This window comes from Poecilia mexicana, unplaced genomic scaffold, assembly GCF_051168715.1.
Source record: "Poecilia mexicana isolate PSO_F unplaced genomic scaffold, ASM5116871v1 scaffold_9, whole genome shotgun sequence".
NCBI classification, from domain to species: Eukaryota; Metazoa; Chordata; class Actinopteri; order Cyprinodontiformes; family Poeciliidae; genus Poecilia; species Poecilia mexicana.
Genome location: NW_028263378.1, coordinates 3,336,670 through 3,364,278, shown reverse-complemented (window position 1 = coordinate 3,364,278; position 27,609 = coordinate 3,336,670). Strand labels below are relative to the sequence as shown.

At 35.7% G+C, this 27,609-nt stretch overlaps 2 protein-coding genes across 3 annotated transcripts in view; one reads left to right on the top strand and one right to left on the bottom strand.

Moving 5' to 3' along the window:
* Positions 1-2,943, top strand: part of LOC106919534 (protein unc-13 homolog B-like) — a 57,125-nt gene extending 54,182 nt beyond the window's left edge. For both annotated transcript variants that reach the window (XM_088008627.1, XM_088008626.1), the window contains one exon: positions 6-2,943. In XM_088008627.1, coding sequence (XP_087864753.1) covers positions 6-288 — 283 coding nt within the window. In that variant the 3' untranslated portion in view covers positions 289-2,943. The remainder of the gene's footprint in view (positions 1-5) is intronic.
* Positions 2,944-3,971: 1,028 nt separating this feature from the next.
* LOC106919533 (SEC14-like protein 2) lies at positions 3,972-26,968 on the bottom strand. Its single transcript, XM_014989954.2, has 12 exons — positions 26,624-26,968; positions 23,449-23,524; positions 17,890-17,933; positions 17,495-17,557; positions 16,358-16,546; positions 14,932-15,027; positions 14,794-14,854; positions 14,407-14,490; positions 13,209-13,315; positions 7,230-7,369; positions 6,099-6,268; positions 3,972-6,018 (listed from the first exon to the last, which is right to left on the bottom strand). The coding sequence occupies exons 1-12, from the start codon at positions 26,675-26,677 to the stop codon at positions 5,870-5,872; spliced, it is 1,233 nt and encodes a 410-aa protein (XP_014845440.2). The 5' UTR covers positions 26,678-26,968; the 3' UTR covers positions 3,972-5,869.
* Between the last annotated feature and the right edge of the window lie 641 nt (positions 26,969-27,609).

The window sequence follows — 27,609 nt, the reverse complement described above, 5'->3', positions numbered from 1 at the left end:
TGCAGCGTTTTGGGTAAGGAGTCCCCGGACTGCTACGAGCTCCAGGCGACGGTGAAGGACTACTGCTTCGGCCGGGCGGACCGCGTGGTCGGCTTGGCCGTGCTGCAGCTGAGAGACGTGGCCGACAGGAAGAGCTGCGTGTGCTGGTGTCCCCTCGGGCCGCGCGTCCACACCGACGACACGGGCTTGACGGTGATGCGCATCCTGTCCCAGCGGCCGGCCGACGAGGTGGCCAAGGAGTTTGTGAAGCTGAAGTCTGAAACTCGGCCGGCGGAGGAGGGCAGATGAGCCGATTCTGACTCAGGACTGAATGATCGCTGCGTTTCCATCGAAAAATGTGCAAATTGATATCATGAAAAATCATTGGCTTAATGGAAACACACCAATTTATAAAAAAAAAAGGCTACTAATGTCCCTAGATATCAGATGCAGAACTGATGTAGTTTTATAAGAAATCAATTTTCCCCTTGAAAAATATTCACTAGCTCTGTTTCCATTAACCATAAAATTGTACAAATTGAAATAATGAAAATAGATTATCTTAATGGAAACACGCCAAGTTTTAAAAAAAAAAAAAACACTTTTGATGAAAAGGTTTTAGCACTAAGATGGTGTTTTTATTAAAATTTGTTTATTTCGCATCACAAGTCACATGATCAACAACCGGATGTTACTACTGGCAGAAACGACAAATCTCATGTAACTGTTTACATCCATGAGTTTTAATGATTTGTCGTCTGAACGAGCTTATTCACAAGTGATTTTAATTTCATTTTTTTGATTGTGAATTGACAGATTTGCACATATTTGTAATACAAATACAGCTACTGACTGTATGGCAATTCAACTTGCTACTTATTAAACATAATTTAAAGGGCGCACTTTCAAAGATCTTAAAATCCCACAACAGATGTTTGTTAGCTAGCAGTGGACGCTAATTACAAAAAACGCTTTTAAGAGGAAAAAACAGCAGGTCTGTTTAATAACAGGCAACTCAGGGTGTTTAAACACCGATTTAATTGGGAACCAAAATTTCAACATTTGTTAAATTTTCAGTGTCAAATGATCCAAACTGATCGAAAAAACCCGTTCCCCTCCTCGCCTGTGGGGGCAGTGCAGAATGAAACGACACAAGAACCTCTGAAGACACTGAGCGTCACTTCCTTCTGCATGAAATGTAGACAAAAATGGAGTGGCATCAGATTTTTTCAGTTTTAGGATTTCTCTTTTATCTGGCAAAAAACAAGCCATTTCTCCAGCTAGCGCTAGGCTAATGTGTTTGTTTTGGTTGCATTTATCCAGAATGCATTGCACTGCAGTCCACTTCCTGGTTTTGGAGCAGTCTCCAGTCCACGTTCGCGTTCGAACCGCGCCACAGTTCACTTCAACCACACTGAAACTGAGGTTTTTCGGCAGACCAGTGTTTGCTTTTTTTTGGTCAGTTAGTGTTCACACCTCCCAACCGAACCGGACTTTCTAGACAAATGGACTGGAGTTGGATTCAATCGAATTGAACAGGGCTGGTGTGAATGCACCTATACACCTTTTTACTGCTTTGAGGCTTTAAGAGTCCTCATAAATATCTCTTGTGCCATCAGTACCACCATTTATTCTGACACTGGACTCAATATGAGGGGATAATGAAAGAAAACTCTTCGTAAATTAGTCTGAAAATTCAGTTGCAAATGGTTTCTTCTCCCCCCTTTTGGGTTCAAGCCTGATTTTACAGCTTAAATCCATCGATCAACACTCGTAGCACCAGATGTGTCTTAAAGTAGATGTTTTCATTCTGGTCCCAACAGGAAGTGTGTCATCTCTAATCGTTGCTTTTAATCATTGAATGGCTGGTGATTGATGGTGTAAAAATCATACAGGACTATGATGATGTAGCAAGTTCTCATTTATGACAAAGCCTTAAACAGATGGTTAGCTGCCAAGGTTAGCTCAGTTTACTTTGAAAGATAACAGTAAACTAGTGTTTGTTTGATTCACCACTGGCAGAGACTTTTAGTTTTTTTCACTGGATTTACAGTTTCCACAAGCTGAAGAGCAATTCAGATTGTGTAACCTTAAAATGCATTCATACGGTGTTGCAGTGGTGGGCACATGTTGGCTAACCTGCTAATAGAAGTGCTAATTTTTCATTTAGCATTTTAATATATTTGCTCATTTCCTTGGCTCTTTTGCAAATTTTCAGTTGTTCAGCATCTTGGTCAAAGTTTTAGTTATCAACTTAAGAATTGATCAGGTAGTCAGAGGTTTTTACTCATGCTTTTATTTTGAAGCAAGTCAAGACTGTATAGGCAGCAGTTCTATTTCCTGTCCTAGTTGTGTAATAAATTTGACTGTTCAGGGTTACATATGTCACACAGTGAGTGTAAACATGGTTGAATTTAGCATTAACTTCTGCTGAACACCTTGTTGGCATAGCATTTTAGCTTTGGGGTTAGCGTAGCTAGCTTTTTAGGTAGCGGTGCCCACCACTGCGATCTCTCTAACAGACCTGCAGCATTGATCAAACCGAATGGCGTACATCGTTTAGTTCTGCGCTCCTGTGCGCTGACTACATGCCAAGGATGGCGAGTGTTCAGCAAGTCGCAATTTTTTGGTGTTTCAGTTTCTTTCTGAGACAAAAGTGGCCTTTCTAGAGTCCCATATTTTGCCGAAATCCGCCTAGCCCTTATTAAGCCGAACAGTTTGCAGTGAGTTGAAGACCTACGGCCACATCTGGAGTGACAGCTGAACACTTGCACTCTGCTTACAGCAAAATTGTAAAAATATAAAAGCATGTATTTATTGTACACAAAATCCACTAATTTGTGATTTTTTTTCCTGTATGTATTGTGAAATCGAGTAAATTTATGTAATTATAAATATCCCAATGTGACATATGTTGAATATACTTGTAACAATATTTTGTACATAAAATATTTATGAGTCAAAGTCTTTATTGTTTTTTATTAAGTCTCCTTTCACTTTGCAGTTATTTTGCCTGTACTCCTAAAGCTCACAGCTTCCTGCAACCCAGTTTTCGTCATTCTGACCAGACGAAATAATTAAGGGAATGAAACTGTTGGGAATATATGACACCATAGATGACGCCGTTGTAGAAAAAGAAAATATTTTTCTGTCAAACAATTTGTTGGAAGCCACAAATTTGTTAGATAAAACTCAAATTTTGAGATTTAATAAGTTTTCTTAAAAAAAAAAAGAAAGAAAGAAACATGGAGATTTGAGTTTCCAGAGTCTGAAATGTTTTGACTTTTCAAACTCAGAAAATTTCCAAGTCAAAAATGTGCCTGTTGAAACTTGAGATTAATCTCAGTTTCCGGTACCAAATTTTCAACTTTTGAAACTTTTCTAGAACATTTGAGAATCTCAATTTCTGAGTTTTTTTGGAAAAATAAAAAAGATTAAATTTCCACCAAAAAATGAAGAAATTTCAGTGTGAAGAGTCAAAAATTTGCTAGAAAAAAAATCTGAAATTTTTAGATTAATTTCAGAAATTCTCTAGAGAAAATGTTCAAATTTTGTAATTGTTTTCTAGCAAATTTTTAATTTTGGGGACTGAAATTTCCTTTTATTTTCTAGAAAATTTCAGAATTTTTCAACAATTACTCTTACAATCCCAGATAGTAAAAGGTTACACATTTTTTTAAAGACCAAAAATATAAATTTTTAGTTTCAGTTTAATACTGATGATGAAATGAAATATACTGCTCAAAAAAATAAAGAGAACATTTCACTTTAATTTTGTGTGTGGCTCCAAATCCAGGCCTCCATTGGTTAATAAATTTGATTTCCATTGATGATTTTTGTGTGATTTTGTTGTCAGCACATTCAACTTTGTACAGAACAAAGTATTCAATGAGAATATTTCATTCATTCAGATCTAGGATGTGTTATTTGAGTGTTCCCTTTATTTTTTTGAGCAGTGTATTTTTTCTGAGGTAATGATGACCAGTCCAGTATAAAAATCTGAATCCAGCTTTAATTACACACACACAATAACACCTGAATTAATCTGCAAAAATAAACATACATGAAACCAAAAGCAGGAATAATTTGGAATAAATTAAGTATTGCTGAGAAAAATGGATTTCATCTTAACCTCAGTCTACATCCAGTAATTATCTGACTGCATAAACATGAAACAAAACTTATTTACCTCAACAGGCAAAACATGAATGTATAATACTATTGATTCAACATAGAAACAAAAGTTAATGTTGCATAAATAAGATTATTTTTCTCACAAACTGTTGATTATATTGAATATTTATGGAAATGTTTGTGACAGTTGGTTAGTTACCGTTGACTTGAAGTCCAGGAATTAAAAATCATCAGGATTTTAACATCAGCATCATTTGAACAACATGACATTTAATTTCAAGAACTTCATATGAGATGTAAACATCTTTGCAGTGTTTTTGCTTTAAATATCTTTGCCATTGTAAACAAAAATTCAAACTTTGTCCACATTGTGATTAAATGTTAGAACGCTTGTTTTGCTACACGATCAGAAATCAATAATATTTACTTCATACATACAAAACATATTTAGTTATTTAATTAGTGGAAAATCCCCATAAATCATATTTACACTAAGTTTTACATCATGTCCAATACGACGACAGTGGAATAAACGTATTTATTTTAAAACAGTTTGACGATTAAAACTCCAAAATAAATTTAAATGTCTCAAATGGAGATGATTAAAGTGTCTGAATATTCAGATATGATTATCAAATATTTATATATTTAATAGTTTATATAAAAAATACCTTTAAATAAAAATAGAATATTTATATTAATATTAAAAATGTATTAAACACAAATTAAACATGAAAATCAATAATTAAAACTAGAATTAACATCAGCAATTAAATAATTACTCAAATAATTCGAATAAATTTTAGTTAAATGTATTTAATTAAAATAAATTTGAATAATTTTCACATGTATTTATGAAATGTATGATTCAACTTTTATATAAATTATCATATATAAATATTTAACTATTTGTTAACTAACTAGTGGCCCTCAGTAATAATTAGGAATGTAACATTAATGTTCGTCACGCTGCAGGAGATTCATAAACTCCCTGCTTGCTTTTAATTAACAGTTTGCAAAAGTTTTAGGCTAATATATGAATATTGCATAACATTAAATCACTGATTGTCTATAAATGCAGTTAAATTTGATACTAGGGGTTTTATAAACCTAACAGACTCTAAATAAATGTTACCAAGTCTGCTGTCACACGGCTGTAAATATAAACATTTTATTAAAAAGGAAAACTTTATTTATTAGCATTCTTGAAATGAATACACAGAAATAGACTCACGTTAAGAAAATAAAAATAGAAGTCATAATAATATGAGAATAAAGTTGCAGTATTACCTGAATAAAGTTTATGACTTTATTCCTGTCATTTTATTTTATTTTTTCTTTGTATTGCCGACGTATGAAATAAATTCACTTTATTTAAAATGTAATCTTTCAAACTGGAGCGTTTTGACAAATGGCTTGTGGAAGACTATTAGTTCAAATTTGATTTAAAAAAGATACATTTCTGACTTTAAATCAAAACCTATCTGTATATTTAGTGCCCACTGTTACTCCTCATAGTCAGACTTAATGATTCATTTTTGCCATTTTTTTTTTAATAATGGAGGGAGAAAAAAACCTCATAACTTGAGATCATTTTTAATTTTTGGTTGAACAAAACATTTGAAACAGAGTTAAGTACCGAGCCGTAGCGTTAAACTGGACTTCTAGCTAAAACCGCGAGAGCAGCCTGGTTCTATTTACATCAAGTACATCAGGCTGTGCTTGTTTCATCGTTTAATCCATCCTGAACTCATCTTCAGAGCCGAGTCTGTGCGTCTTTGTCGCTGGTCCCGTTGGGCTGGACTTCCTGCTGGGACTGGAGCTGGTCCGGCAGCAGAATCTCCACCGTGTAGCTGACCCGTTTGGCCTGGAAGATGCTGTACGTGTTGTCAAACCTCAGCACATCTGTTCAACAGGAAGTGGAGCCTTTTAAAGGGGAAGTTCGTGATTTGTGGGGATATTGGGTAAACAGTCGGATGACTCACAGACTCCTGGAAGCTCACAGGTCAGCGACCCGTCCTCAGGAACCAGGTGAGCGTTGTACCGCTGGCTGGGAATCACTTCCTGCATTTCAGACGCTTTCTTCCACTCACCCTTTCTCGTTTTTAGAAACACTCCAAAGCCGATGTCTGCGCCCTCGCAGGCGAACTGCCACCTTAAAGAGTCGCAGATAGGAAACATTAATACCAACTGTGTAATGACATCAACCTTAACTTGAATGTATTCCCAAACAAAAGAATGTGTTGGTATTCGAGATGAACATGAACTAAAATCTACACAAAACTTCTGATTTAAAGGCGACGTAATGTGCTAAATTCACATTTTGGACATTTTTATATCAATCTGAGTCTCTACTGCTTCTAAAAACAACCAGAGTGTTTAAAAAACAGATGCCTGGTTGTATTCTGACAATAAGTTGACATTTTTATTGAATCTGGAAAATGGGAATGTAAAGTCACAAATCAACAGGCACTAACCTTCACCTAGTGACCCCAGTGGAACTCTGCCCGTTACCTAGCAACCCCAGCCACACCCAGGCAAGCACAGCCCATTACCTAGCAACCCCAGCCACGCCCAGGCAAGCACAGCCCGTTACCTAGCAACCCCAGCCACGCCCATCCAGTTACCTAGCAACCCCAGCCACGCCCAGGCAAGCCCAGCCCATTACCTAGCAACTCCAGCCACGCCCAGCCAGTTACCTAGCAACCCCTACAGGCAAGCCCAGCCCGTTACCTAGCAACCCAACTGGATTTGAGCACATTTGGCCAGCTGGTTTTAAGATACTTTATAAGATCGCCTGCGGAGTGGGATTTTGCTTGTCCCAGTATAGCAAACTATAAAAATTAAAATAAGTAAATAAAATAAATATAAACATTTAACATTGTTTCCAAATAGTTCAGTTTAGTAAATAGCGGTTCCACATTTTACTTGCAACATCGTTCTGCTTGTTTGGTTTGTATCCAGTCAAAGGGATGGAGGATGTTTCTCTTCATGCATGTTTAATTTGAAATTGATCTGTAATTGTCCCATTAGCTCCTGACCCCACTAAGGACAAGGGTGTAAAGAAATGATTGAACAAACAAACGGATGGACGGACGTCCCATCAGTCCACTGACCGGAGGACGCAGCCTGGGAACAAGATCTCAAAGTCCAGCTGTTGGGAAGAACCTCGATTGACGGTCAGGCAGTTTTCGTAATCCACGTTGACGTGATCCCGCACGTAGTAGGAAGGAGGAACTGGTCCGACATGGTTTATCTGCACAAGAGTCACAAACGGTCAAAATACAGGGAATGAAAACTTGGGAAGTAGAAGGTTAGAAGAAATCGAGGCTTGACTTACGGAGCCGTTTTGTCTGACTGCTTGTAACCATGTTATTTAGACATTCAACAGCAGGTCACACCAAGCGCAGAAAGGATCTTTTTTCCATTTATTCACACAAAAATCAGCCAAATAAAATCAGAATAGTGTAGTATCATACATAACCCCAACTAAAAGGACAGGCCATTGTTTCCTGATGTGAACTCTGCCTACGCAATGTAGTTACATGAGTGTCAGTGAAAACTAAGTGTAATCTGGACTGGAGGTGGGCACTTATTTTTATTTTATGATCATTTTGATTTAACCTTATCTGGGCCTTTCACAATAAATTTTACTGGAAGATCCAGAAGTTATTGCTACAAACGATAATACAGTTCCTTTGAAATAATTTTCAAGTAATATAAAAACAATTACAAAGTTTCTGTAAACAAAACTGCCCTTCAAAATAAAGGGCTAGTTGAGACCAAAGACTGAAAACTTTTTATCATCCAGGTTTTGGTGGGAAGAGAGAAAAGAAATGATCAATTATGCAAATAGAAATTATTGATCTAGTTTTAATTTATTGTACAATTAATTGATTTATTGCTTATTGCAACAGGCCTATTGTTGTCACAATAAATTCCCAATCATAACATAAAAAACTGTCAGTATTGTTGGGATTGTTATTTTTTTACACCACTGTTTGTTCAATGAAAGCATCAATAAATATCAATAAACTGGAAAATATGATTAAATGAAGTTACTGTGTAAAGTTGAATTATTTAAATCACATTTATTTACGTAACTGGTGTCCTAGAGAAGCAAATTAAAAAAATTAAGATGAATATTTGTGTTTGTGGGGCCATGCAGTCACAAAAAATAAACACCCACCACTAATGTGGACACACTCACATGGAGAAAACAATAAAAACAGACTGAAGCAAAGCAGACTGAAGGCTGTTCAGGTTTAAAACACTCCCATTAAATAAACTGTGCACAATTAAAACCAACTGAGAAGAAATAAAATTAAATACCTTACAAAAGTCCATAAGGCTCAAAGTTTTTCAAGTTTATGTTTTCAAAAAACATAAATAAATAAATAGTGATTTCTGATGTTTGCCATTTGAATCCGAGACCCTTAGTTCAAAAATAATTACAGGAGGAAGATTCATTTGCAACATTGACATTTTCTAAGAAACCAACAAAAATATAAATTCTTAGGCTAAATATGTTTGTTTTTCTTCATCATCTTTAGAGCAGGAGAAACTTTCCAATTAAAAAATAGTTTATCGTTTGAAATAATATTTTTTCTGCTTCTTAAATTAACAAAAACAAAAAAGATATTTGGGCAACTTTTAAAACCAAGCAGGTGTTTTTATGATAATTTAATATCTTAAGGGTCAATTATCCAACCAAACACAAAAACATCCGTTTCACGTCAGTCTGCAGTGCACTTACTTTAAATAACATTAGCACTTTGATTTCTGCAGTTCACAATTATTTATCAAATTATTTGTTTTATGCTTACCTAGATAAAACAAAAGCACTAAAACATATTTACTACAGTTGCTTAATAATGCATGAATGCTAAAATGATAATAAAAGACCTAAAAGTTAAATTTAGCCCTCGTGACGGATAATGTTTTCTAATAATGTTTGGTGTGTCATCATGTAAGAACAATGTGAACAGAGATCAGGTCCCAAACTAACCAAAATATCACCAAACAATGTGATGAACACAGCTAGCTAACCGGCAAGAAGCTAAACCCAGAGCATTTAGAGGCCGAGTTAATCCCAAACATCCTGAATGCAGACAAATGAATTTCCTCATGTTCTTCATCTGTCTTGGGCCCAATTTTTTATCTGAAGAAACAGCCACAAACATGAATCAGTTTTACGATTAGATCATAGAGCAGCTTCTACTAGGTTGGCTCTACGTTAGGCATGGGCCAGTTACCTGACCAAGGAGTCGCATTTCAGAGTGAGGATAAAAACAAATAATCCACGATTAGTGGTTTAGTAGATTGAAATTAGTTCCAGTCAATTAACTTATAACGTTTGTTTAAACTTTCTTTCAGTGTTGTAGTTTGACGACCATCCAGCAGGGGGCATCACTGGCCATCCTGAAGGGGAGCCAGTTGATACAGAAACAAAGATGGTGGGGCTCATGCCAGAACCAGAGCGTGGTTTGTATGATGGCATACAAGAACAAAAAAACAAGAGTAAGTTTCCACCAAAAAACACAGAAATTGACTTCAGAAATTTTATAGAAAAAAAATGGAAATTTCAAAATTTGAAAAGTCAAAAATTTAGAGATTAATCTAAAAATTACTGCATTTCTTTCTAGCAAATTTTCAATTTCAAATTCAGCAACTTTCTTATTTTTCTAGACAATTTCTGAGATTAATCTAAAAGTTTTTAAGTTTTTTCTTTGCAAATATCCGACCTTTGTAGCTCAGAAAATAAGTTCTGAGATTACTGTTAAAATTTCAGGGTTTTTTCTAACAAATCCTCTTTTTTAAAAACCTCATTTGGAATGCAAATTGCACTTTATGAAGTTATTTTGAAATGTAAACACTCAACAAGCCCCTTAAATTTCACTTTATATTTTTGTATTCAGCAATCTCAGAGATTCCTGTTTTGTTATATTTCATAAATATGTCTAAGTTTATTAATGTGAGAAAACCACAATTTTCCTATTTATTCAATCAGTACATAGCACAGCTGACAAATAATATTGTTAAAATATATAAATTTCTTAAATTCAGCATAGCAAGAAATAAAAATAAATACAATATTGGTGTAAAACATGCAAGTTTAGAATGTAAAACTTCGCCACCCTTCACTCCTTAGGTTACATGTAACTGTACAAAAAGCAGAAAGAGAACATATTGTTTTACTTTAAATGTTTGTGTAAATAAAATGAAATGGTGTTATGTTTATGACAGCGTGAGGATCTCAAACCGGCCCATGCCTTTACTGCATCAGCTACAGATGATCTGCCAGGGAGATTTTTATTGATTTGCTTTTCCTATTGCAGCAAAGCGAAGCGGCACAGCAGCAGCATGAAGGCAAACTGGACAGAGCAGGCAGGAACAGGCTGCGCTAAAGTTGTCAAGATACATTTTGCTGGAGAATAAATTATTCCAGAAGTTATTGTGATAAACGACAATAATTGTTGTTTTGAGACCATTTTCATTTAATATAATGATAATGGCTAAATAATGCAAGAACACATTTTCAAGGATAAATGAACTTTAAACTCTAATGAACATTTAATTGGAATATGTTTTAACTATCCAAAACAAATAAACAAAAACAACAAATAAAATGAATTATGACGTCTCTAAGCAAAATTGTCGAGGCAAAAGCACCAGACTGAAAAGTTTTACCATCCTGGTTTTGGTAGAAAGGGAGAGAAAAGAAAAACTGTAAATTATGCAAATGGAAATTACTGAGTTTGTTTTAATTTATCATACAAATTAAGTTTATTACTTATTGTTACAGGCTGAACCTGTAAAAGTTTTGTATCTACAACAACAGACTACTTTATTTGTTTACTCTAATACTGCCACTTTATTTTCGAAAAGGAGAAAAAGTTTTTCCACTTGACAATTTTGGCTCCTGTAACAAAAGGTTTGGACGTGCCTGTTGTGTTTAATATTAAAACAGCATAAATATTAACCAAACACTTTCTGATCCTGTGAGATTTACATAGATTAGGTTCCCAGGATGGCTCATGGAGATTCATTTCTTTATTTAAGGTTCTTGGTCAGGACAGGTAAATCTGGCGGTTACAGAGCTAGCAGAAACCAAACTTTGCAAGTCAAATGTAAATATGCAATATTTCATGTGCACCAGGCAGCCTGTAGTAAAGCAAAGCTGCAATAAACTAGATGAGCAAAAGACAAAAGTAATGCTAAAGTAAATGCATATCCAGAACAATCCAAAGCAGCTACTTGATTTATTTCATCTTTTTAAATCTACAGCAGGCTGAGTGGCTGAAGTTGGAATCCGACTGGCATCCAGTCACAACATATTTGATAAACAACCGTTTCTCTTGTTTTATATGCAACATATTGATACCTGCTACTGATTTCATATTAGCAGCAGCAGCACTGAGTTAACGTTTGAAAAGGCAGCCTGTTGTAAACACTTAAAATTTGCATCTGCTTCCCTCTGGACTCAATCGTCTCAGATTACATCGTTAAAGTCTGTTCTGCACAGATGAGTCAGCATTACAGATGTTTTTCCAAATAAACTGCAAACTAAAGACCAGAAAACCAACCCAGAGTCCTAAAGAGCTATACAAGTTTCTCCATTTTTTCCTACTTAAACATATTTTAGAGCAAAATATGTCAAGATTACATCTTTTTCAATGACATTTACAGCTACTTACAAACATATTAGAGACACTTAAGTGTTAAGCTTTATAACATTTTCTCACTTAACAGCCAAAGTTAAATGTATTTGTGGGGATTTTATGTAAAATCAGTACAGGTGGAGTGAAAAGAAATGCTACAAGTTTTTCAAAATTGTTTCGTTCCTCAAATAAAACCCAGTCCAACCAGCTTACTTTAAAAGTCACCTTACTGGTAAACAGAGTCCACCTGTATGTGATTCAATCTCAATATAAATCATCTGTTCTGTGAAAACCTCAGAGGTTTATTAGTGAACAAACAGGATCCTGGAGACCAAAGAACCAGTTTCAGCAGGTTACATTACTGGTGCATTCACACCAGACAAGGTTAGTCCACTTGTTAAAACCAGCTGACCAAACATGCTGGAACTCTGCTCTGGGGTTGCTAGGTAACTAGGCAGCACCTGCTGATTTATGACATTAAAAAACTTTTTGTAACGGTTCATTTTCCAGACACCAAAAAGCTTTAACTTATTGCCAAAAAACAGCTTGGTGGGGTTATTTTTAATGCCTTAGCTGTTTTAGAAGCAGTAGAGACCCAAGTGTAAGCAGAAAAACATCTAAATTGTTTGCATAATAGGTCCCCTGTAAACCACCTTGGTGAACTCAGCACCAGAGATTGGAGAGTCCAACCCAAAGTCTCCTCAGTGGAAGACATCCTGGTGGGATTGAGCAGATATTCTAAATACTTTCCCCTCACTTCGCAATTATGCTCCACTTTGTGTTGCTCCATAAAACCTGGTGAACTTTGTGTTGCAATGTGACAAACATGTGGAAACGGCACCCAACTGCGTTTTTCAACCAGTTCTGATTAAAACACGACTGAAAAGAGGGCTCTGCTGCTGCCGTTCAAATTGTTACCAGTTGTTTCCACAGTTTCTGTTTGTTTCTAGAAAATATCTGCATTAGCATGGCCATATTAGTTGCTACTTTTTGTCTTTTATTGCCTGTTGAACAATGACAGAGCAGAGTACACCAGTTAGCTTAGGTCAAGATAACCTTACTGAAGTTGATGAAAGCAGTTTTACTGCAGGTGTAATTAAGAACTGATACTTAATCAAGATCAGAAAACCCATAAGGTGGCATCAAAGGTCTGAAAGGCTAAAGTGGCTGAATCTGCTGAGAAAATGCTAGATCATGGCCAACATTTATGCTACAATTATTATAAATGTACCTAAAACTGATCAAAACAAAAAAACCAACTGGGGAAAAAGTGCCACAATGTAATCGAAGTTAGAAACTAAAAGGGCAAACGCTGCTCCTAGAATCAGTGAGCCAGATATCTATTTTCAGTTGCCCTGGATACTTATCTTTTCCAACTTATCAGCCACCGCTTGCATGAAATAATCAGCAGCAGCAGCAGGTTTGCTGACTCACCCTGGTCCGACAGCGAGGATCTCCATCAGGATCCGTCGCCGTCCCTCCATAAATGGCCGGCAGCTCTTCTGCATCGATGTACTTCAGTAAAACCTCCTGCCAGTTTCCTGAAGAAAAATGTGTTTACACTTACAATACAATATAAATAAACGTTCAGGTCCTCTTAACATAAATGTTTAGTCCATGAAAAGATGTAAAAATATGAGCAGTGAGAACGATATGCTGGTATTACTTAACTATGGTTAAGTAATACCATGTGTTTTGACACTCTGTGGTGTTTTGATTTATGGTATTCGTTGCACAAGTGTAATAGTTCAGTGTTGTGTTGCGCAGAGTCTGACAGTTGCGACTGATTCATTTAACTCCAGTTAATTAGAAACAGTTTCAGATTATATAGTTTCCAAAATAAGAGGGAGGGATGCAACTTAAATTTATTAAATCGGTCAGGATTAGGGATGAAAGGTATCGATTAATGAAGTTGATTTATCTCGCAAATAGTCTATGGTTAATTTATAAGCCGCCGTTTTCTTAAAACCCAGAGTTTTCTCTTGTACAAAGAGAGTGGGCCGTCTTTTCATAACCTATAGGGTAAAACATTTTCAAAATTTGTGTATTAAAAATATTGTGAAACTTACGGAGCTTGTAGACTGCTTATATTTCAAAACTGAACCGCATAAGGTGAGATGTTCATCTCGCATCGGACTCTGTTTAGACATTTTCTCCATTGTTCTAGTACGGCCGCCATCTTTGTTTCTGTATCTATGGCTCCGCTTTACGGATGACCAGCGGCGCCCTCTGCTGGATGGAGGCCAAACTACAACACAAAAAAGACGGTCTATGCGGCCATTAATAGTTAATCTATTGGAACTAATTTTAATCAAATGAACCATTAATCATCAATTAATGGTAAGTTGATTAATTATTTGCATCCCCAGCCAATATAAAATTTAATTTCAAATAGCAGCAATATTATTATTGGCTATATTTTTTGAGATACTGTACAGCTCTTTTTCTTTATTGTTTATTTGCATTGGTTGAGTAATAACAAAAGCTGAACACTACAACATTTACATCCTTGGCCAATTTGCAATTCAGATAGCCTTTCAACAACATAAAAGACGATAAAACAATGTAGCATCACAGCACAAATCCTAAATTTAATTTAAACAAGCTCTGGAGTGACGTGTCCACTTCTCACCACCCAGGATGTAGATCTTTTGCCGCGTGATTTCACTCAGAAAGTGCTTGACGAGGTTATAGGCCACAGGAAAGAGTTTAGGAGCTAAATGAGGAAAAAATAGAAAACAATGTAAAATAATAAGTATGTTGCAAGCATACATGCATTTTCTCAATTAAACAAATGGTTAAAAATATACATATAAAGTTAAATATATCCACATTTTTAAAATAAAAAACCCTTTCAATAAGTGGTTCTTGTGTGTTTTTTACAATCCTGAACTATGAACTGTTAAACTATCAAGTGTACAAAGACTAAACTAAATATATTGTTATTTATAAATTGGGTACATGAAGTTAGTTTCATAATTTATAATTTTATTTGATTTTTTTTTTTAAATAAGTTTACCCTTAATTACAAACAGCCTCTTCAGGCCTTCTGGGTAATTATCTTCAAACATCTGGAGGATCTGGAGGAGAAATACAGCAGAAAATCAGCAGATTGTTCATTTTAAGAGAGGATTACACAGTTTGTGTCGCTTTGCACCTCTCCATATGTTTCTATTGCAGGTTTCCATAAGTGCTTCAGTCCCAGACCTTCAACATCGTAGATCATCGTGATTGACTCGACATTCCTGCCCAGCTAAAACACAACACAGAATAATAATAAAAACAACAAAACTTACATGATGGAGAAAAATGGATCACATGTTGTTACTACTGCAATAAAAGTTAAGATACTTATTACTTCATTTTTTAGGGCCACAAATCCAAAAACTACTCTGACAAATATTCTCATTTGGAATGCAGTTCTTTAGGTCACCAATCACATAAAGAAGTGTGGTTTGTAACATTAAACATAACCACATTTAGGCTTATTTTTAAATTTATTGATACTCTAATCTGCAAGAGACTGGCGACCTGTCCAGGGTGACCCCGCCTCTCACCCAGAACGTTAGCTGGAGAGGAACCAGCAACCCTCCCGATCCCACTAAGGGACAAGGGTGTACAGAAAATAAATAAATAAATAAATAAATAAATAAATAAATAAATAAATAAATAAATAAATAAATAAATAAATAAATAAATAAATAAATAAATAAATAAATAAATAAATAAATAAATAAATAAATAAATAAATAAATGGATGGATGGATGGATGGATGGATGGATGGATGGATGGATGGATGGATGGATGGATGGATGGATGGATGGATGGATGGATGGATGGATGGATGGATGGATGGATGGATGGATGGATGGATGATACTCTAATTGAACAAATGGTGCAGAAAATAGTAAAAAAATTAACAAACCACACTAATTGGAATTTTTTGTGAAAAAAATAAATCAAAACATTTGCCAAAAAACTAAGAAATTATCAGTAATTTCAGAATTTTCTATAATTTTATTTATTTATTCAAAATTTAAAGTCAAATATTTGCTTCAAAAATCTCACGACTTTTTGAGTTTGCTCAGATATTTACTAGAAAAATATATTGAAAGTTCAGAGTCTCAAATGTAGAAAATGTCCATGTTTTTCGAAAAAGAAAAACAATGTCTGATTAATTTCAAAATTCCTGAGTTTTTTTCTCAAATTTTTGACTTTCGGAGCTCTGAAATCTCCTCTTTTTTTTTCTCAAAAACATCAGATTCAAATCTCAGATTTTTTTTCTAGCAATTTTTCAACTTTTCACACTCAGAAATGTCTTAGTTTTATTATTATTATTTCTTAGCTTAATCTGAAAACGTCTGAGTTTATCTAGCAAATGTTTGACTTTTTGAGCTATAAAATTTCCATACGTCTTCTAAAAAAATTCTCAGATTAATTTGAAAATTTCTGAGTTTTTTGGTGGATATTTACTCCTCTTTTCTATCTTCTATGCCCTAATATATTGTCGTAAGTTCCCATGCCTTAAGCTAGCAGCCTCTGGATAGGGTACCGCCTTAGCGTTAGCATCCTTTTCTCTTACTCTCTCCGACTGCAGGTTGCATTCCTGCTGCAGCATCTCGCAGTCTCTGATCTTGGACTTGATGAAGTCCTGCTTGGACGCAGACAGGAAGAGTCCTTTGGGGTCCACGGGTCCAATCACGTCGTACCAGACGGGGCTGCCTTCGCGGTCATAGCCACACATTCCTCCTGAGAGATACTTCTCTATCACCTACAGGGGGGCAGCCATTTTGAATCACACAGCTGGTTTTTGAAGACCTGCAGCTGCATTTCCATTACAAATGTGAGCAAATCTTTGTCGATATTCTGCTAATGTAAAAACAACAATCAAACAAAAGAACACAGCTAAATATGAAAATAAACTTAAATCACACATATCTATTTTGATATGGCAGAAAAACCACATCATACTTCTGCAAAAATATGGCAGCATATTAGAGCCTTTGTAGAGAGAAAAAAGGAGCAAATTTCTAACAAAAATTGGAAGAGTTTGAAAAGTCAAAAATTTGCTTGGGGAAAAAAAAAGTTATAGAAACGAAATCCCGGAGTATTTTTCCCCCAGAAAATTTCAAACATTTGGTTGAACGTTTCTAGCACATTTTTGAATTTTGAAGCTCATAAAATTCCTTGTTTCTTCTAGAACATTTCTGAGATTAATCTCAAATTTTCTAATTAGCAATTTTTCAAGTTTTCAAAGTCAAATATTTCCATTTTTTGACTTTTGAATTGTCCTTGTTTTTTATTGAAAATTTCTGAGATGAATAGAAATTCTGGGGAATTTTCAAACAAATTTTCAACTTGTTGAAGTCAGAAATATTCTCTTGAAAATTACTGACATTAATTTCAAATTTTCTATGCAAATTGAAGCAATTTTTTACTTAAAACTGAAAAAGTTTTTTTCTTGAAAATTTATGGCAATCTCAACATTATATATATATTTTTTCCTTATTTTCTTAGATTAATCTCAAACTTTCTACGTTTTTTGCATACATTTGCTCCATGTATTTTTTTCCATCTACAATGATCCCAATTTGCGGTCATATTAAAAATTTTCCATCAACTTTGTTAAAACTAAGCTAATTTCTTGATCATAATTTCGATTTGCACAGTTTTATCTCTGATGGAAACGCAGCAGCAGGGTCTGTTTTTTGCATTTTACCTCAGGTGGTTGCCAGCCGGTGATTATTGTGTCTACTTTCATGTGTTTCCTGAACTCCAGGTGCTGAAACAGAAGATGTGTTTGTTTAGCTTAAACATTAGCATTAGCATGGCGGATTTTCACATGTCCTGCAGATTAGTGGAGGTAGATTAGCTGTAAATGATGCAACCGGTAATCTTAACCTGCCACAGGTCTTTATTTAATCTCTTGTCTGTGCCTTATCTGCCTCTGAGTGCAGTGATGACTCAGTTTGTGAACCTTCACCCCCTCTGCCCGCTATAATTTGGAGCCTCGCCTGCAGCTAGGTGCGCCTCCACAGATTAATTAATAAAAACGATGCGTTTGTTTTTAGCTCCTTTGTGTAATTTGCTGCAGATTGTTTAATAATGGGTTACCTTTCGCAGCATGGCTTCAGACTTCTGCACATTGAAGTTCCTCGCTGAAACAGAAGAGGCAGAGGTTTAATCTGGTGAAAAATGTCTTAATCTGGGATTACACACACACCCTGCAGTTTAAATTGTTCTGTAGTTCTAAAAATAATTATAAAAAAATTAATAAAAATAGTCAAGACAGTTTTGAGAAGCTGAGCAATCAAATACAATGATCCCAGACGTTTTCATGATGCAGATTATGAGATTACAGATTAACGCTGGAAAGGAAAGATTTTTCATAAAGTCTGGAAAAGTGTTAAAGTTTGTAGTTGTTCATGTATAACAGGAAAAAAAAGATACATAAGTAATTTAAGACTTTCTATTTACGGAAGGTTCCTCTGTCAAACCTTTGTCTGTTCGTTTTATTTTTGGGAAAACTGAAAATCCCAGAAATTTAATTTCACAAATAATAAACTGTATTTTAATGAATCAGAGCAAAAATAATTCAGTCCAGCTTCGACTACTGAAGTTTAGATGTTTGTGTAATTCAGAGAAGGTAGCAATGAATTAAAAATAATCACTTTTCTGTTTTTATAACCAGTTACTAAACCACAGCGTCTAAGACTCTGTAAGGTGATTAACCGACTGGCAGCGAGATGAGCGCTGGATTATGCTGCGTTCACTGACCCTCCGTTAAAACAAATGTATTTGTTTTAATACATTTAAAACAAATAAATGTATTTTATTTGTTTTAAATGTATATTTTATAAAGGTGACGTATCACACTTCCTTTAATAAGGTCCATATAAGGGGTGTCCAAACGTTTTGTCATTTTGGACAAAAGCATCAAGTCAAAAGTAATTGTGGGCAAAATAATAATAATTTAAAAAGAAATAATTATTTTTCAGTTCCCAACAATAAACCAACAATAATTTTAATTAAACAAATAAATGCTTTTATTTTGAAAGAAAGAAAGGATAAAGTTATTGCAGACACCAAAATTGCAGAATTAAAGAGTTTTTTTTACGTGATTAAAATAGCAAATTTATTTGTGCTCTAATAGAAAATAAAAATAAACAAAATTATTCCTCCTATTCTCAGCAATAAGATCAGGATTCGCTTTAGAAACACATGCATTTAACAAGTAAGTTTTAGTAAATTAAATAAAAGCAGGTTTTCTGCTTTTTAGGTTTTCTGAAGTCTGATTAAAGTCTCATAATTTCTGAGTTTTTTCTAGCAAATTTGACTTTTGCAAATTCCCAGAGGTGAGTAACAAACCCGAAAATGGTGCTCAAGTAAGAGTAGCACTACTTCAACATATTTTACTCAAGTGAGAGTAAAAAAGTATTTGGTAAAAAGTTTACTCAAGTACTGAGAAACTGATCAAATTATCAATCATGAAATATTTAAAAATGACATCATGAGATGGATCAAAATGTAAATTTTAGTGGAAATTTAGGTATTTTAAGGACCAAAGTGACAATAATTTATATAAGTAACAAAAAAATAACAAAATTAGGCAAAGGAACATTTTTCTGAATCAGTTTCTTTCAGTAAAAACTGTCTGGTGAATTTTGTTTGGTTTCCTTTCAGTGGGTAGAAAATCCAGAAATTTTACTCAACTAAGAGTAAAAATACTTCACAATAAAGTTACTCAAGTAAAAGTAAAGAGTACAGGGCAGTAAAAATACTCCTAAAGGGATTTTTTTTTCTTCAAAAAAGTTACTTAAGTAAATGTAACTAGTTACTAGCAACTCTGGAAATTCCCAATTTTTTCTAGATAATTTATGAGATTAATCTAAAATTCTTTTAGATTCTTGTTGAAACTTTTATCCTTTTAGAATTTTTTTTATATCTACAATGGCCTCAATACATGTCCATTCCATCTAAGCATAATATTTAAAATGTAATAAATGTGAAAAATACTGCAGTAGATCATTTGGATCCTTTAATAATCTCTCTCTCTAGGCTGGAAAAGCAGGTGAGCTCTGTCATAAAGTTGAGTTTTTTACCCACTGATTCAAAGCTCAGGTCAAAAGCAAACTGCTGGAGATCTGGAGAGACTAAGCCTTGCTTTTATTATCTTTATGGCCGGCTTGGATGCAATTTCCTTACACTTTGGCACTGATAAGACATCATCCTACTCTCATTGGTAAGCGAGAATGTGACCACAGATCACCTGATTCTCTGGCTGATGGAGCCAATTTACACGTTTGTTTGTTTGTTTGTTTGTTTGTTTGTTGGCCAACAATGCTGCATTTATTTGGATATTAGGACAGGAAATCACTTCCTTTATCCATTTTTGTCAGAGCACCAATAAAAAGTTATGATTTTTATTTAGCATATTTAGCCTAGTAATTCATTATCAATAACAATAGATGGTCAATCGATCTGATAGAAAATTCAATATTCAACAATGAACTCTGATCCAGAACCGCACAGGATTCTGGGAGATGTAGGCAGAGGAAAGACTTCTCAACCTCTTGCAGCTAGCTAAGCAAGTCGGTGGAATCAGCTAACTCACTCTTTGGTTACCTAGCAACACAGTCACTCTCTGGTTACCTAGCAACAGCCTGCTGAGTAACTGCTGCAGTAGCAGTTTAATGTTTCTCCAATTTGCCTCATAACTGCTTAAAAACAAAAACAAATTTTCCCTTTCCTTCCACTCAACTTTCTATTAAAATGCTTTGATGAACAAGTGATGATCTAATGTGGTAGAAGTACAAGTCTTTCCCCATGACTTTGATGAACATATAGTAGTTCTATTAAAAATAATTTCTATTGGTCTTAATTTTCTAATATTCTGATAAACTAAATTCAGATGGGGGCTTGTCTGGTGCATCTTTTATGCACAGACTGCCACCATGCATGCATTGGAAATCATGTAAAATTGTATTTTCTTAAGCGTTTGATTGTACTGCATGGTTAAAATCCAAAATATTACATCATTACACTGCGAAAACACAAAATGTCTAATGTTATTACATTTGAAAGAAGTCAAAATTAATTTATTTATAACGTGGGGAAAATGTCTTGTTATAGGTGAAATAATTTGCTACTTTTTCAACTTTATTAAGGAATTTTTTACTTAAAACGAGCTACCATTTCTTTCTGATAAGCTACTTTTAAGTTAGCACATTTGAAATAAGACATAAAACATTTGGACTAAAAACTAGACAAAAATACCTGGTGAGACTTTGTGTTTTTGCAGTGTAGTCAGGCTTTTTGTGTTAAATCTTATTTTTATGCAACATTAAATGGTAAATTTAGCTTTACATAAGTGCCAGGGTGACATAACTTAAACTATTTAATGCTTTTATAACAGTAACAGAGCTTTATTGTTTGGAGCTGCGGCTCCTCGTTTCCCAGAGGCCAAAGCTGGCATTTCATAACCGAACGAAGCTTAAATAGGAGAACAAAGAGCCTTCAATGCTGCTCTGAGTTCTTGGTTAGAAACAATTTCTCAATATCTTCTGAACCCTGAACAGAGCAGCAGACTCCTGCAGCCACCGTAGTCCAGTGCTAATGAGATTAACTCTGGATTAGACTGATACTCAGATTGTTGGACCTCTGCTTCAGCTCCCCATTCCTCCCACTCTAAAGCATAAAACGACGATTACATGTCTGCTGCTTCACCCTCAAGCAGGGGCGCAGCCTGGCGCTCACGAGCTAATCAACCACTGCTGGTGTTCAGTCAACCACTTTTATTTATTTATTTCAAACTGTTTTTTAAAAACAAGAAAACAAGCAATCAGTAGGACAAGAGAAAACAGGTGCATGTATAACCAAGAACAAAATAATTAGCTTTACCACGACTTATGTTTGAAACGGAGCAGGAGGAAGTTAACATTGATCTAATCCTACCCCCTGTCTTAATTTAAGGAAATATATTACTTACCGACTCAGTAAATATCAGAAATTTGTAATTAAAAGCATGTTATGGTATTCATGTGCCTGTTCAATTTACTGGGTTAAGAACAATCAAATTAGATTAAATAAGCAAAATGATTAGAAACTGACTCTCATAACAAGACAAGAAAATCTATGGACTCATAATAATAACAATATTACCGTAGTAATAATTACAACTGTAAATAAACATCAGAATAATTATCAACTCCTTGCCATTGTACACCTTATACATTTTTCATAATCTGTGTAATATAACAAATAAAAATAAAAAAAAAACACAGGAAAAAACTAATCATATTGAGACCAAAATAACAACCATAATCTACTCTGAATGGTAACAGTAACACAGAAGGAAGGCAGAGAAAAAATTCATATTTGTTGTCAGCCGGTTGCCACAGCAACGGGCGTGCGCGTGGCACAAAGCAGACGCGGTGAGAAAGAAGAAGATCTCGAGTTGTTCTTCGGCGTTATAATTTCCCTTTGCTGAGGCCGACGCTCAATATCTGGACGTTGAAGAACGATAAAACTGGACTAACTGCCTTCTTCATTCGTTCGTTCGTTTAACGTCGCGATATTCAAGTAGCATATAAAGTATTTAATAAACTCTCCTATAGCAGCAATTCTGGAAAATGAAATGTATACATGGTTGTAATGGTTCCCCGCCTCTCGCCCGAAACGTTCGGTGGAGAGGAACCAGCACCGCTCCCGACCCGGTCAGGGACAAGGGTGTTAGATGGATAGATGGATGGATGGATGGATGGATGGATGGATGGATGGATGGATGGATGGATGGATGGATGGATGACAGATGGATGGATGTTGGAGTTGCTATGACAACAACAAACTAGAAAGAAACTTAGAGCTAGCTGTCGACTCGTTCCTATCTATTACTCGATTACAATTTTTGAGGACTCTACTCAACTCTGTGTAATATTAAGATAAATATCAGTGATATTTAATGTGGTACGAACTGCTAGCAAAATTAGCTTTGCTAATGTGGGTTTTATCTGCTAGCTAAAACGGATGTGGCCAATACATAAGATAAATTCATTTAATTCTCTCTTGCAACTTAAAAGAAATGATAGAAACCAAATGTCCTAGATTTATATCTACAAATACATAATTTACACATCAAATGCAATCTGCAGTGTTCTCAGCTTTAATTTAATCATAAATCTGATAAGACATAAAGCCGCGACGGACATTTTTCATGCACATCTCACATCGGGACAGTATGTTTTTGTGGATGTGACTTGGAGCAAAATGACGTCAAAGAGCAGATAATCGATCAGTGTTTATAAGTTCAGCTGAAATCAAGAGTTTCTCTGTCAACTTCTGCAAACTCTCCTCACTCGAGTTGCATCAGTTTCATGTAATAAACCACAGCAGCTTCTGCTTTCCGCTTAAAGGGGAACAACGCTGATTTTCCCTGCAAATTAAGGGAAACCATTCCCAGAAAAGAAGCAAAAACTGGTGGCTGATCCAGATGGAGACTTTTTTTACATTAAGTACAACAATTAATTCAAGTTAGTTTTGTCTTATTTCAAGTGAACTAAGAAACTAGACAAAAGATACTATGTGAGATTTTGTGTTTTTGCCGTTCCTGCAGCACCCAGGTTGATTTAAAAATAAAAAATAAATAAATAAGAGCAGAAGGAGTGATTAGCTCACCTCGGAGCCAGCGCAACAGGAAGTGGTCATGCTGTGCAGGAAGTTGAGGAAGAATGTCTTGTACCTTCGATCGAAACTAAAAACAGATAATAGATGCAGATGTTAGCTCAAACAAACTTCACAGTTATGATTTCATAAAGAAATCTACATAAAGAGCTGAGATTTATTGTTTCAACACTGCAAAAACAAAATCTGACCAAATATTTTCGGTTTAGTTTCTAGTGCAAATGTCTTGGTAAATAATGACACTAAATGCAAAGTTGCATTAAAAGTTTCATTAAAAGTGTATTAATACTAATCAATCCACATTTTAATGCAACTTTTATTTGGTAAATAAAGACACTTTTAAAAGAAATTTGCATAAAAAGTTGGTTTAAAAGTGTCAACTTTGAATTACTTGGTAAATAATGATACTTTTAATGCAGAGATTACATAATCAGGTAATGACATTTAATCAGGATTTTGTGCATTTAATTTGCTTTCACTATAAAATTGTTTTTGCATTTTTCGTAACTAAGCAGATACGACCTGAGGCTTCCGTTTCAAAAAGTTTGGACGCCCCAGATTGAAATTACTCTTCATATATCTGGGAGCGTCACTGCGTTTAGTCTCAGCCAGTCTGGATCTGGAGGGAGCACTGGTTGGACTGGTGAGGTTTTCCCACACTAATCTACTGTTTCAGGGTCGAGGCTGCAGGCAAACACCAGGCGTGACGTTGAGACTCACCGGGTGCCTCGCCTGAACTGGAACAAAGGTCCGATGCATGTCGCTGCACGCTGCAGCTTTACGATGCGTCTGAAGACCTTGAGTAACTTTGGGAAGTTTCCAGAAAATCTCCAGGCTGCCTCTGAAGATCTGTAAGCTTTCCTCCATGTTTGCTAAAACTGAACCGATTCCCGTCATCCTAAAGCTCTGGGCATTATTGTCGGACATGATGGTTACCGTGTCCTGTTACTTTTGTAACAATGCAGTCATGTTTAGATGTCCGTTTGGACGATTCCCTTGCAGGTGTGGTTCTCTCCTATGGGAGTACTGTCTCTTTAAGACAAACCGTTCCACTCCCTGAGGAGCTGAAACATGCTGGGGATTTTATTCATCTCTCATCTGGTAAAAAGTTAGGAATTTTAAATGGCTTATGAGACTTTAAAGTCTATTTTAGTTGTTACCTCAACGCACGTTCAGTATTCATGCTCCTTGGACATTCATGCACATTTTCTCATTTTACAATCACAAACCTCCACGAGTTTTATTGGGTTATACCAACACAAAGCTGTGAATTCATGGAAGAGTGGCAAAAAGAATCTCATTAAAGGTAGCAAAATAATTTTTGTTGATCACCTTGAACACATGCCATATATGGTGCAGTTTTAGAGCCAAAATTAAGACTTTTGAGCATACAGTGGCGGCTACGTCCTTTTTGCAGGAAGCTTCATCTGCTCTTAAGCTAGCTACCAATTAATGAGCGACAGTGTTGGGTAGTGAGCAGGCAACTATTCACTTGCATTAGCTTTGGAGAGGCTAGCATCCCCACTGGATTACCCTACTTCCTCTACTGTCCATTAGCGCAGATAGGTTGGTGCTGGAGAAGCTAAAAATTAACAAGCCTAGTCATTAGTGGGGTCAGCCACTGGATTGGCTACTCATTCAGATATCCATTAGCACAGATAGGCTAGTGTTGGAGAGGCTAACAACAGCTTGCCTAGTCTGGTCACTAATTGGCTTGACTACTCCCTTTGCTGTCCATTTGGTTGGTGTAGGTAAGCACTAGCCTTGGATATTCTAGCATTAGCCTTGGATAGAGCAGACTAACAGCTAGCACGGCTAGGTTAGGCATACACTGGATTGCCTACTCTGTCAGCTGTCCATTAGGGCAGAAAGGCTAGAGATAGAGAAGCTAACAACTAGCACACCATGGATGGTCACCAACTGTATTGACTAGTTTCTTTCTTGTCCATTAGCCTTGCATAGCTTAGTGTTCGCCTTGGATATCCTGGAATTAGCCTTGGATAGGATATTGTGCCTGGGGCAGTCATCCACTGGACCTACTTCAAACCTACTTCCTCTATGGTCCATTAATGCAGATAGACTAGTGTTGGAGAAGCTAACAATTAGCATTCCTAGTCATTAGTGGGGTAACCCTCTGTACTGCCTACTTATTCTGGTGCACATTAGCGCAGACAGGCTAGTGTTGTAGAAGCTAACAACTAGCTTGCCTAGTCTGGTAATCAATTGGATTGACTACTACTATTTTCAAGTGACCAGTTTAAGCATGCTAGTTGCCAACCTATCCAATGCTAACACTAGCCTATCCTTGCTAATGGAAAGTAGAGGAAGTAGTTAATCCAGAGGGTGACCAGCCTAGACATGCTCGTTACTAGCCTCTCCAAAGCTAACACAAATGAGTCAGCCCCTCATTAATCAAAGCGCGCAAATGGATATAGGATCTGGGGAGAAGAAATAGCCACTACTGTGTGCACAACAGTCTTGATTTTGGCACTAAAATTGTGCCATAGAAGAATGGTAATGGCATGGATTCTGGATCTGAGTTCATAGGTAGATGAATGAACCTAAATACAGAGCGGATGTGTTGAAAATTGATCTTCATACATAGATGAAATATTTGACCTTTTTTTGTAAATTAGCAATAAGTTCAATTTCTATATAAACTGAACTTATAATCACAGCTAATCTATAGCTGTGCAAAGCTGGTAGTAAGTAGGTACCCTAAAAGACTTGCAGGTGTAACTGAAAACCGAAGCTTACATTTTAACTTCCGCCTCAACTCTGAACTACCTTCTGTTGGTCCATTGATAAATTTAAAAGACTGAAATTTGTGGTTGTAAATGACAAAACAGAGAAGTTTACATTTCCAGAAATTGCACCTACATAAGAGCCACCAATTCATAAGCTGATGTAAATATGCCCCTTTTTTACAGTAGCTTCCTATTACTCTGTCATAAAAGTAGTAAATTGAGTGTTTTCATGAAACCTTTGTAGTGTGGAAGTGCATCCAAAACCGATCAAAATTATGGGAGCGGTAAACTGCATGTGAGCAGATAACAACCTTTTCCATACTGCTTTACTGATATTAACAAAAATAAGCAGGATAAAAAAAGGAGTAAAATAGATACAAACATTATGAAGAGCTTGTTTAATCCATGAAAATAAAACTTACTTGTTCCAGCGCCTCAGCCTGCTTAGGACTGAGGTCTCCAACTCTTCCGCTCATGTCTCAGACCTAAAGCTGGCGGACAGGCAGTGCTTCTTCAAAGTCAAGTCCACAGACAGACCCTGTTAAACGCGGGCCGGTTCTCCGTGTCTGACGCCGCCCAGTGATGCTCGTGTACGGCCGCAGTCTCCTGTTACCCTCCGCTGACGGCGGCCTGCAGGTGGAAAACGAAACGGAGGAGGAAAAAATGTAAACACGACTCTCACAGACGCATCGCCAGCAGGAGATCACTTTAACCGGCTGAGTCGGCCAAAGATCTGCGAGGGAACAAGAGAAGTCACTCCGCCGCAGGAAGAAGGCTCAACCAGATAAAATGGAGGATCCGCCTCTAAGTACGGGGGCCCCCAAAGACCAAAACTCAATAAACGCGAGTTCCTACGTCAACATTTAGCTAAAAATGGGAAATAAATGCATATTTAGTATAATATAATAAATAAATAAATCAGATAAAGAAAGTAGTTAATTCTTCAGATTTTTCATTTGACCACAATATCACAAATACAAATGAACATAATTTAATTTCTTCTTTGAGTAAGAAAACAAAAAATGTTATTGTCTAACATACAATAACACAGCATTCCTTTAGTGACACATTCTGCAGATTTTTTATTTAAGAACTTAAGCCTTTTTATACAATATTATATTAACAATACATGTAAAGATGAAAAAAAGTCAACTGGATAGGATAACAGATATTTTATTTTTGTAGGGTTGATCTGTTGATTGTTTTTTTAACTAACCTAATAATAACTGTATAGAAAATGTGCTTAATATGAGTTTTTTATTTTCTAATTTATTTCATTTTATTTTTGCTATGAAGTTTTCATTAAACGAACTGTGGCTTTAAAATCAAGATGGAACTGTGAGAAGATTATTCTCTTTCTTCTACTTTCTTCTTTGGGGGAATACACGTTAGCGTCGGTAGCTTTACG

Excerpts from the sequence above, each read along its gene's own strand:
- LOC106919533 (XM_014989954.2), bottom strand. The coding sequence starts at position 26,677 with ATGAGCGGAAGAGTTGGAGACCTCAGTCCTAAGCAGGCTGAGGCGCTG. Across the intron at positions 14,855-14,931 it reads CAATAGAAACATATGGAGAG|ATCCTCCAGATGTTTGAAGA; the intron begins GTGCAAAGCGAC and ends TTTCTCCTCCAG. Across the intron at positions 7,370-13,208 it reads ATCCTCGCTGTCGGACCAGG|ATAAACCATGTCGGACCAGT; the intron begins GTGAGTCAGCAA and ends ACTCTTGTGCAG.